The sequence below is a fragment of the Cryptomeria japonica genome, chromosome 11, assembly GCF_030272615.1.
Source record: "Cryptomeria japonica chromosome 11, Sugi_1.0, whole genome shotgun sequence".
Lineage (NCBI taxonomy): Eukaryota > Viridiplantae > Streptophyta > Pinopsida > Cupressales > Cupressaceae > Cryptomeria > Cryptomeria japonica.
Window position 1 is genome coordinate 582,955,855 of NC_081415.1, and position 12,597 is coordinate 582,968,451.

A 12,597-nucleotide genomic window follows, 5' to 3' on the forward strand; every position below is an offset into this window, starting at 1 on the left:
AGGTGGAATTTCAATTACATTACCATGTTGCATGGAGCTCCATCCGATAGTTGCATGATATGGATCTGTATCACATGGTTACATTGTGTGGATTATTTCCTATCACTCTCTACAAAGGAATTGTTTTTCTATCTCTTCTCTCTATTTTTATTTTATTTTTGTAGATAGTTAAACAAACTTATGGTTTATGGGTAAACGCACGAAGTTGAGTCCACTTTCCGTGGAAGTTTTGGACTTAACCAAAATTGTTAAAACATGCTTGATAGAATTGAGATCACATTACTTTAGAAATGGGATCGTGTTATGCATTGGGTCCCAAGCCTAAATTTTAAAAATGAGACCCATTGTTTACAAAACAGGATCCTTTTATTGAAAAGTTGTTTCCAGTAAATTATTTTTTTGAAAAAATGGTAAAAAATGAAATGGGATCCCATTTTGAAACGACATCTCATTTCTAAAAGAACTTCTAAAAAAGCAGGATCCTATTTTGTTTTTTTACCAATTTTTAATTTTTTTTAATGAAAACAACTTTTAAATATTTCTAAAAGCATAACGGGTACCTATTTTAAAACGGGATCCCATATTTTTAAAATCCAAATTGGAAGCTCACTTTTTGCCGTGGCTTTTGGCTTGGGAAAGGCTTGGGGAGCTAACTCTTAGCGTTGGACCTGCAACTTGAAGGTCATGTCAATGTCACTAAAAAATAGTGACTTTGGACATATGCATGATGACGTTTTTTTAATAATTTTTTAATGAAAAAAAACTATTATAGAATAGACTATCTAGATTTCAAATATATAAATTTTTACAATTGGATTTTTTTTCTATTTTTTAATTAATTTTTGACGAAATTGGTCCATAAACTTGAAATAACAGGTTTTCTTATTTTTTTACTAACTTTTTTATTTTTTACATTTTGTGGAAAAAAAATACATGGAATCAATCTACACAATTCTTTTCAAGTTGAAAATAAAAATAAAAAAATGATAAGTTTAGGTTTACTTATGGTTGTCATACACAAGTAGTCTTCAAAACAACAATTAGGGCTAGAATAAAAAACAATAATAAAAAAACATATTTAAAAAAAAAAATTAAATAAAATCCTTATCAATCTTTAGTGTCCTATAGATCTTTTCTCAAAAGAACTAAAAAAAAAACTTCTATTTAGGTCAAAATATGGTTGTCGTACATGGACATGGTATGGTCCTAAAAAAGTGACTTTTAAACAGTGGTTTTTAGACATGCCTATTGAAAATTACTTTTTATCATCTAGGTATTAAAATAAATTATATATTAAGAAACTAGCCTATGAGTACTACATTTCACATTATTGACTTTTTAAAGATTCAATTGTTAAGTGCTTCAAAATTTTAAGTCAATTGTGCCAAATTCTTAAAATCAAGGAAAAAAATTCCACTTTTTAATCAAAAAGTGGACTCAACTTCTTGCACACAACGTTATGCTTATTTTGATTATATAGCAAACCCCACTTATTGCATATTTTTTGTTGTTTTGTAAGTTTCTTTTAAACACTCATACCAAGAAGAACTCAAAGTGTTCCATTACTTTAGACAAACCAACATCCTTTTATGAGTGTTTAGACATTTCATTTATATGCTAATCGAGAGTTTCCATATATTGTGAAATACATGCTCATGTTATATTATCACCCACATCAAAGTGGGGGAAAAATGTTATGGTAAAATTAGAGCACACATGTCATTTCGTTTTTAGTTTTATACCCACTTCAAATAAGACGTCTTAATGCAATAGCATATACACAAATGACATACTCTTGTGTTAAGCTTGGCTTATTTTCTAATTTCAATCCACATCAGTTTCACCTTGTTTGGACCAATTTCCATACATTTACCATTTACTAATCATTAACACACCTTCATTCACACTTACTTTCATACATTCACTCTTTGCATTGAAATTATCATATTACCCTAGAGTTCATTTTCAAGTGACTTGGGAGTGACCTTGTTCAATATTTGAGTTGCATGGATGAGCTTGAAATTCAAATTCAAAGTTCTTTGCCTCCTCCTTTTTGTAGTTATGGGTCAACTTGACACATATTTTGTGCAACATGTTGCTATCATGATATGTAAACATCATCCAAAAAATAGAGGAATACAAGGATAAGAGAAATTCATTAGAGCACACTCCAACTTGTAAGGGCAATAAAAAATCAAATCTACATCATTGTATATGCAATTTACATGTCTACATATGCTATATTTGATATTGCTTATCACTATTTAATTCAAATTGCAAGTGGTTTGACTCAAGAGAACTCATTTATATATTAAATCAACAAACTCAAAAACATTATCCCTAAAAAACGCCTAAACAAATTTAGCTACCTATAAATGAAAGTGAATAAATTTTCAAATGCATATTTTGTAAAATCAATTCCACCACATTCAAAATAAAATTTAAGACAATTAGAATCAACCCATGATGCTCAAATTACAACCACTAAGTTTTATTAGGCAATTACTTTTCTGAAAAAATAATGCATCAGTCCAGAACATTATCAACCCTATTTTCATTATAAATTTTAAAGCTAAATACGTGTATGTATGACATAATTTTTGTATATTTATTACAATTATCTTTAATCTTAGGTTAATTGTGTGCATCAACTGCATTAAATATAATTACCCAAGGTAATTCTTGCAATGCGATTTATTGCATTACACCGTTTGAAGGTTGAATCAAGTTGAGAGCAGTGTGTAGGGTTTTTGTCAGGTTTGGTGTGTTAAAGACATTAATAAACTAAAGCAGCAGAGGTGGAGGAGCAGCCAAATCCAAGACAACAGAGATAGAGATGGATCCATTTTCATCCCCTTCGCCAAACTCTTCTTCCAGTGTTTCCAACGAACACTTAATGGACCAGCTGAAGACCCAGATTGCACAGGCATATGCTGAAGAATTTCTCGAGGTATTTGTTCTAACGATAGTTCTTTCACGATATCAAACGCTCATGGCCAACATAGCTTTGACGCCCTGCTGCGAATATGGTTTACTAGAGTTTCATGAACCGGGTCCAATATTATCTGGAGAGCTAGGTTTTACAATTTTTTCGCTTCTTAGGGTTTAGGGAAATTCTCAGTTCATTTTAGTAATCGTAAGTCAAAATTTATGCCAGAAAGATTTTTGCGACGAGCTTCATTTTCTGTGCTTGTGATTAAGCGTATGACCATATCCTCTTATTTTGTTTAGCCTTCACCCAACTGGTATGCAATCCCACCTGTTTACTCAGGTTTTATAGGTTGCAGGGCTTGGACATTTACTCTTGCAATCAGGTGTATTGCAAAGGTCAGTCTGATTATCTGGTGTCTGGTGCTCGGTGCCTAGTGCCGGTCGGAGGTTTTCTAGATTTGAGTTTAGGCACCCTTGAAAGTGTGGGTTAGCCAGATGCCTCACGAGCTCAAAATCAAATTAGGGCCTGCTAATGTTTTTTAGACACATATGTCTGTGTTTTTGATGTATTGGGTAGGGTATTTTTTGACATTGTTTTGGTTAAACAAGAGAGAGAATGTGCAATAATAATTGTGTGCTTTTCGTTTGAAAGCTTAATTAATGCTGTAGATAACTGAATTGATGAAGAGCACGGTAGCTATCGTTTTTCCCTTGATGAAAAAATGTTTGTGGTAGCAAACTAGAATAGGAACTTTGAATAAGTCAGAAAATATACAATAAGCATGGTGAGTTTTTGGTTTAAGAGCTTAATTGGACACTGCACGCAATTGGCATTGGAATGGGAATACGATGTTTATTTATTCCTTTGGTGAATGTAATGTATGCATTATCCCAATAACTTGAAGAGTCACGAAATGTACATTAAGCATGGTGGGTGTTTTGGATTAAGAGCTTAGCTAGATCTTGCACGCAATTGAGAGTTGGAGTAGAATATGATAGCAATTGATTTTCCATTGACAAATATAATGTTTGTATTAGCATGGTAAATAGGGTGTGTTATAAACTTAGAAATCGTCTGATAAGCATGTAAGGGTATTTGGCTTTTATTCGTGCATAGACATTGTACATGATTGAGACTTGGAGGATAATATTATATCCATTGTTTTCCCCTTTATGAATGTAATGTTTGTAAAAGCATAGTAAATGGGAGTTTAGGACAGGTCAGCCAATGGATAATGAGAATGGGTCAAATGTCTAATTAGACATTACATACAATTTGGGCTCAAAACTAGAATATTGTATTTGTTGTTTTTCTCTTGATGCATGTTGTATTTATTTTTAGCATAGTAATTGCAATGAGTAAATAAGCCCTGGTTGGTTTTGGCTTGAAATCTTAACTAGTCCTCAAGATGGTTGTTTGTTGTTGATAGGTGATGGTGCTACTCATTCCAGTAGCTTGACCTTACCTAGTTTCCAATTCCCACCCCTGAAAATGGCTTGAGGAATGGTTTGTTTATAGATTTGGGATGAGGATGATTGATGGATAGGATTTGATCTTGTGTTTGGTGCACATGATTGAGGCAAAGATTTGGAAGAGATGGAGGGTGGAGATGATCTCAATTTTGAGACATGTTGAGGATTGATAAAGGGTCTTTTTGGAGCCTTGTGCAAGATTGACTTTGTTCATTTTAAACTAAGTGGTGGAGAAATGTGCAAATGATTAATTAGTTGACTAAACTTGTTTTGATGAATTAAATAAATATCATTTATTTATTTAATATGTGGTAGATTGTTGAAGGAATGTTTGATTTAATTAAATAAATGTAATTTATTTAGTTAAGATGGGAGCTTTAGAAGAAGGGCCGAATTAGTCAATTAATTAAATAAATAAGTGTAATTTAATTAATTAATGTTGAATTAAAGGTTGAATTATTATTTAAATACTCGGGATTTATTACATTAGATGAATGATTACATAAATTAAGTAGCATTTATTTAATTAATGTTGGAAGTGTATATGGATGATGGATTTGGTGTGATGATGACGAAAGTGTGGGAATGCATTTTAGGTGTCTATTGTGCTCTTATATCCCTCAAGAGAGGGAAGAACCACTAGACTAGATAAATGTATGGTAGCCTAGTAACAAGTAAGCATGTTGAGATTTTTATATGGAGAATTTCAAAATCAGTCGAAGAGGAGCTAGGTTTACAAATTTATGAGTATTCATTTACATTCCATGACATTTTGGGGATGGGGACGACAGGGGATGTTTTTTTGGGACGTCTCCCAGAGGGCCTTTTTTAGGGGACAATAGGGGCTGACGATATATAGATGATTTTTTCAAAATATATCAATATATTATAGAGTGAGGGAAGGAGAGATATGTTAGTAACTAATAACAACAACATCATTATGTAAATAAATCATGAGAGTAGCAGTATAATAGCATAATAAATTTCAATAAAGCATTTTAACAACAATATTAAACTTCAAAAAACCATGGTCTATCAATACCCAAAAGTCTTAAACATGTATCTAGAGTTCTCAAACATCAAAATATAACAGTCGATGAAGCTAAACCTCATTTGGGCTATCAATATCCAAAGACTCAAAACCATTTGAGTCACTATTACCCTTTGGCAAAAGAGGATCATCCACTGGTACCTTGACTAATCATGGTTGTTGGTTAGTGTTTTGTTTTGGTTTTTACTCTTTATGTTATTTTAGGGCTCCTTTGTGGTTTACAAGTACTTGTGCCCCCCCCCCTCCCCCCTATAGACCAATTGAAGCAAAGAAAACTAGAAAAGAACTTTTTTTTTTTGGTTTTTGTAAGCCTAGAATCATTCCCAGTCGCAAGCAATGGCTAGCCATTTTTGGGGATGCCAAGGGGACTCCCCCTTATCGTCCCCAAATGGTTGGGGATGTTTCTTGGCGTTATTTAGGGTTTTTGGTGTAGCGGGGATGGCAAAGGGACACCCCCTTAGCATCCCTCCGTCCTCGAAATGGCTAGGGGATGGGGACGCCAGGTTTCGGGGCAGGGGACGTGACCCTATGGAAGCTAGGTATTTAGTGGTGAGATTTTTGTATTCAATAGTATATGGCAATGTTTTTGTATGGCAGCCTAGTAACAATGGTAAGCATAGCAAGGTTTTTATAAGGAGAATTTCAAGTATAGTCGAGGATAAACGAGATTTACAACCTTATTTAATATATCATTGCAATATTAACTAGGTATGTATGATCTAGAATTTGTTAAATCATGTTTAATAAGATTTCAACATTTTTTTGGTTGTGTTAATAGAAGCTTGTAATATCCCCTAATAAATTCCAAGTCTAAGTCTAGACGAGCATATTAATTCTTTTATATTAGTTTTCAATTTACTAATATAAATTAATTAATCAATAAATGATTTTTGTAATATTAATTATTTTATATTAATTATCCATTTGTTAATATAAATTAATTAATAAGCTCCTAAACTATTCGATAGTTCTAAATAATGGAAATGGGCTTATTAGTTGGTTCGATTCGGTTCAGAAACAGGTTTTCTTGAACTACACTTGAGGTTGATTTAAGGAGGAAGAGATTTGGGAATGGTAGACATTGGAAGATTGTGAAACCTGCGTGTAAGGATACACGTTTAGATTATTTTGCCTTTCGTCAGTTGGTAAACTGGCCTATTGGTTTGTATGATTCTGGAGTAGAATCGTTATTTATTGAAGCAACGTGAATGTCTTTTATGGAAGGACCCCTATGTGTATGATGCGGGTGTGTCTGTTCCTACACCGCGAGACTGGGAATACTACCATCGAAGACTTGGTGTATGAACCAAACGCGGCGCTCAATGCAAATCGTCTCCCTGTGCCTCTGTAACTCGATATTGGGATTGTAGCGCGTGGATATTAACGCTTGTTTTAACTGATAATGCAGTGGTGTGGAGTGGAGGCTGCTGTCATCACATGGAGAAGTTGGAAGTGCTACCTAACATTACGCAGGCCGCGAAGACCTCATGCTTAAGTCTTGTTCGTATACAAAGATTTTACAATGGTACAAAATTCTGGGTAAACTGTCTGCAACCGTGGGTGTCTTTCTCTGTCCTGTTCATTGAAGAATATATGATGACCCTATGGTAGCGTTCTGCAACAAGTTTGGCCCCAATGTGTAATCTATAATTGGCAATCACAGCTTATCTATCAGGTGCACCATGAATCCTTCCAGTTAACTGTTCGAATGCTTAATTTAAATGTACAGATTCCTTATGTGCAATGAGTGTAAAGACAATGTATTCCCACTGCAATATTTATATAGAATTAAACTGAACAGTTTGTAGTTACAAAATTGTGGAATATTGATGTCTGAGTTTCAGTAGAACAACATTTAATTTGTGTTTGTCCAAATACATCCTTACATACTCTGAGAATTTCATTTATCAACAAATACATTAGTTGAGGTTTTTTACAGTGGTATTAGAGCATTTGAATCTTGCCAGCCTGTAGGGTGTTTTTGAGTTGAAAATTCTATTTGTAGCTGAGTATGCACTAGGGAAATAATAATTTCTGGAATATTAGGGTCTGACAAAACAGAGATCAAAACTTTCCTTTAGTACAAAGTAGCTCTACTATTCAGTTTGAAATTGAGGACAGCCATACTGCAACTGACGAAGAGATTATTTTTGAAACAAACAATATGGGGGAACTTGAAAACAATAGGGATCTCATAGCAGTTTTAATCAGAAGTCAACAAGATATGCAGGACAATGTCAACAGAATGGCTAATTTAATGACCCAATTTATGGCACAAAATATTAATCAGCATCAAAATAATGGAAATAATCAACATCAAAATGCTGGGGTAAATAATGGGGGTAGAGATGAGCATTCTTGTTAATAATAATCAGCCAGAAAGAACAGGAACAACGAGACCCTTTATGCCAACTTTCATTGCTAGGAATGTGCAACCAGAGAACGAATCAACAATTAGAGAATTACAAGATGAGATACACCATGATTGGTTATTATCAGGGGATGATTTTAGATCAACAATGACATTTAGAGAATACCTGGATGTCAGAATGAAACATAGGCCAAGAGGACAGCAAGGGAATAACAGTGAATTACAGAGGAAAATCGGTAAGATGTCCATTCCTTACTTTGATGGGTCAAGGAAAACCACCGCTAGGGCTTGGGTGCAAAAACTTGACACCTATTTTCAATTAAATCCTATGTTGGAAGATGAAGCAATCAAATATGCAGCGTTACATCTTGATGGTGTAGCACACGAATGGTGGCACCATGGGCAAGTAACTTTGGGTCATAATCAGATTATTACATATGTTGAATTCATTGAGAAACTTATTGACATATATGATTCCAAAGATCCTGAACTTCATCTAAAAGATTTAACTTAGCTTAAGCAAACTGGAATTGTTGAGCAATACATTTCTAAATATGAAAAGTTGGTAGTTTTAGTAACTGAAATTTCAGAGAGACAAAATTGTTATATTCATAGATGGATTGTTTGATTCACTCAAAGGATGGGTTAAATCTTCAAGACCTACTTTACAAACAGCTATTAAAAGAGCAAGGGAATTGGAACCTTCTTCAAAAGGGAAAATGTTTAATAAAGGACCACCTCTTAAGCTAGATAAAGACAATCAACCCTTTAACAAGGAAAATTTCCCTAATAACAGGTTAGATAAAGAAGAAAGGGAAGAACTCAGAAGAAAAAAACTTTGTTTCAGTTGTAGAGAATCGTGGCAACCAGGACATAGATGTCTAGGAAAAGGGAAAATTCATTACATTGAGGTTATGTCAGATAGTGATGATGAAGAGAATGTTGAACCTAACATAAAACTTGCGTCAAAGAACACAGAGACAGCAAAACATGGTGAAGGGGTAATTGCTTCTATGATAGGAACACCACATTATAATATTTTCAGAGTTAGAGGAGTTTTGAATGGGCAGCATGTGGTTGTTATGCTTGATAGTGGTTCTACTCATAATTTTATAGATGCAACTCTTGTAGTTAAGCGTGGTTTGCAAATTGAAAAACATGAAGGTTTTGATGTTAGAGTAGCAGGTGGAACTAATTTATCCAGCACTCATAAGGTGCCTAAATTGAGTATTACCCTTGGTAATTATACTGTTACTGATGATTTTTATGTGATTGATTTGGCTGACACTAATGTTGTTTTGGGTATTCAATGGATGGAAACCTTGGATGAGTATACTCAAGAGTTTCAAAAGATTGGAATTTTCTTTCAAAATTGATGATAAGAAAGTAGTACTTTGTGGAATGTCTAATGGTGGTCCCAGGATCATTAGTGCTAAAAGAATGGAGGCTATATTCAGACATGGAGATGTGGCATGGTCAACACAATGTTTAATCTCTAACAAGGTATCAGGATTTGAATCTAGATCTTATCAAGATGATTTGTTAAAAGTATTAGATTCACATCATGTGGTTTTCAGTGATATTCCTCCAGGAGTCCCACTTGATAGAGGATTTGAACATACCATTGAATTAGAAGAAGGTGCCAAACCAGTTATTACAACTCCTTACAGACATCCTAAAACATTCAAGGATGAAATAGAAAAGGCAATTAAGGAATTGTTGGATATGGGGCATATCAGGTCTAGTTCTAGCCCTTTTGCATCATCAGTAGTATTGGTCAAAAAGAAGGATGGAACTCTTCGTATGTGTATTGATTACCGGGCATATTAATTGTTTTATACTAGTTTTCAATTTACTAATATAAATTAATTAATTAATAAATGATTTTTGTAATATTAATTATTTTATATTAATTATTCATTTGTTAATATAAATTAATTAATAAGCTCCTAAACTATTCGATAGTTTATCGACAGTTCTAAATAGTGGAAATGGGCTTATTGGTTGGTTCGATTTGGTTCGGAAACAGGTTTTCTCGAACTACCCTTGAGGTTGATTTAAGGAGGAAGAGATTTGGGAATGGCAGACATTGGAAGATTGTGAAACCTGCGTGTAAGGATACATTTTTAGATTATTTTGCCTTTCGTCAGTTGGTAGACTGGCCTATTGGTTCGTATGATTCTGGAGTAGAATCGTTATTTACTGAAGCAGCGTGAATGTCTTTTACGGAAGGACCCCTATGTGTATGATGCGAGATTGGGAATACTACCATCGAAGACTTGGTGTATGAACCAAACGTGGCGCTCAATGCAAACCGTCTCCCCGTGCCTCTGTAACCCGATATCAGGATTGTAGCGTGTGGATATTAACGCTTGTTTTAACTGATAATGCCACGGTGTGGAGGGGAGGCTGCAGTCATCGCGTGGAGAAGTTGGAAGTGCTACCTAACATTACGCAGGCCGTGAAGACCTCGTGCTTCAGTCTTGTTCGTATACGAAGATTTTACAATGGTACAAAATTCTGGGTAAACTGTCTGCAACTGTGGGTGTCTTTCTCTGTCCTGTTCATTGAAGAATATATGACGACCCTATGGTAGCGTTCTGCAACAAGTTTGGCCCCAACATGTAATCTATAATTGGCAATCACAGCTTATCTATTAGGTGCACCATGAATCCTTCCAGTTAACTGTTCGAATGCTTAATTTAAATGTACAGATTCCTTATGTGCAATGAGTGTAAAGACAATGTATGCCCACTGCAATATTTATACAGAATTAAACTGAACAGTTTGTAGTTACAGAATTGTGGAATATTGATGTCTGAGTTTCAGTAGAACAACATTTAATTTGTTTTTGTCCAAATACATCCTTACATACTCTGAGAATTTCATTTATCAGCAAATACATTAGTTGAGCTTTTTTACAAAGCCTATTCATATTTGGTGTTTAAAATTTGTTGATTGACCTCATTTTGGTGTTTATCTTCCTAAGATGTCAATTTTGATGTCATATGCTGTTTGCTAAGTCAATCCCCATATTAGCTCAAATATAATGAGCTTGTGATGGTTAGAGCAATTTAAGAGATCAATCTTTATAGTAGTACAAATAAAATGAGCTTGTGATGGCTAGAGCAATCAAACATATCAATGCAAGGAATAGGCACTTATAATGGGTAAAATGAAGAGACTTATTAGTGCAAAAAAGATGGGCTTTCCATGATCAAAGCAGTTAGACATGTTAGTGCAAAGAAGAGGAGCTTGCCATGGTTAGTGCCATAGTTTAAAAAGTTGAATCGTTGGGAATGAGTAAGTCTTGATGAGAAACTTGCTAAGTAACTTGCGAGTTAGTTGTGAAATTCTCATTTGATGATGTTTGCAAGTCATGTACGAGTTACTTTCCTTGCTGAAAATCTCAATGCAAAAAAATTGCCAATTGAGTGAGTACTAATCACATTGTAGATCTATGGTTTCAACATCAAAACCTGACATAAAGTCAAAATTAGTACTACCATTTACATCTAATCCTCGATTGTATTCATCATCCTCAATAATGTTTTTGATCTCTTTCAATGGATTGTTCTACTAAATAAGAATTGCCATTTTCTTTTTGCAAGTGAAACGTCAAGGAATTACCATCAACAAATACAAGAGCCACAACTTTCTAACTACTAATTGGTTACTTTCATTAGTAGAATCAAATAATGAGGTCCAACTTCATGAAGAAACAAAAGCACTAGGAACTTGGTTGTGACTTTTGATGGCAAGATTTTGCAACTTTGGTGTAGAAAACCCATGAGTATGTGTCATGCCCCTGCCCTGCTACCTTCTTAAATCTGATATACTTATTTGATTAGAAAATTGTCTTATTTATAAAACATCACAATCTTCTAATATCCAGCCGATTCCCTTATGTAAACACTTGAGTTTGATAAAAAATAGGTAAAAAGGCTGCCCGACCTTTATGAGAACAAAAACACGACTAAAAGTGACTAAGGGTGATGTAGCCTTGAGATAAAATGTGTTTGAAAGCAAGAAAACATCAAATAAGGGCCGACTCATATGCTGGCCATCTCCATACCCTTAACCCTAAACAAAGGCATATATAAGGCCAATGCATATGATGATTTAGAAACAACAAGCACTATACAAAAGGCACATTTAATTATTGCAGAGCAGCGATGATTCCTAAACCTGCACCAGTATACAACAATCCATATACAGGTCAACTGGGCAGTGAATAAACTAAGGAAGTTAAGGATTGTGTTTACACTAATACACATCACTAATGACCCTTGATGGGGCTTGATCATGTCAGCATTATTAGTTAAAAGAGGAAAGGACAAACCATCAAGAGTCACCACTCTTTGCAAGGGTGATGTCCATGGGAAGAACCAAATGAAGGGTTATATAAAAAGCAGGCAAACCACTGTGAAGGCGCAGGGAATGAGAACAATATCTGTATCTACCAAAGGTGAGAATCTGTAATTAAGGAGGCATCAAACAGGACAGATATAAGTGTTTAATCAGAAAGCAAGATCGAGCATCAAGGAGAATCACATCAAGTGAGCATGTATGGATCCATATAGTTGTACAAAAATCTCAGCCTTGAATCTTGTGCCCCTAAGAATTTTTCGCAAAAAATTCAATTGCTCCACTTTTAGCATTTGGACAAGCAATCTTAGGGTTTTTGGGTCTTCTGGACACAATATTGAGGTCCATTTGGCTCTATGATTCACTGGTTGATCAATCAAGGCCAAATCTCTCAAAAAGAGGA

At 34.5% G+C, this 12,597-nt stretch overlaps 1 protein-coding gene across 1 annotated transcript in view; it reads left to right on the forward strand.

Moving 5' to 3' along the window:
• Nucleotides 1-2,679: 2,679 nt before the first annotated feature.
• LOC131072910 (mitochondrial import inner membrane translocase subunit Tim13) overlaps nt 2,680-12,597 on the forward strand; it is a 35,412-nt gene continuing 25,494 nt past the window's right edge. The window contains exon 1 of the mRNA XM_059214115.1: nt 2,680-2,950. Within this exon, the coding sequence (XP_059070098.1) occupies nt 2,837-2,950 (114 nt within the window). The 5' untranslated portion in view covers nt 2,680-2,836. The remainder of the gene's footprint in view (nt 2,951-12,597) is intronic.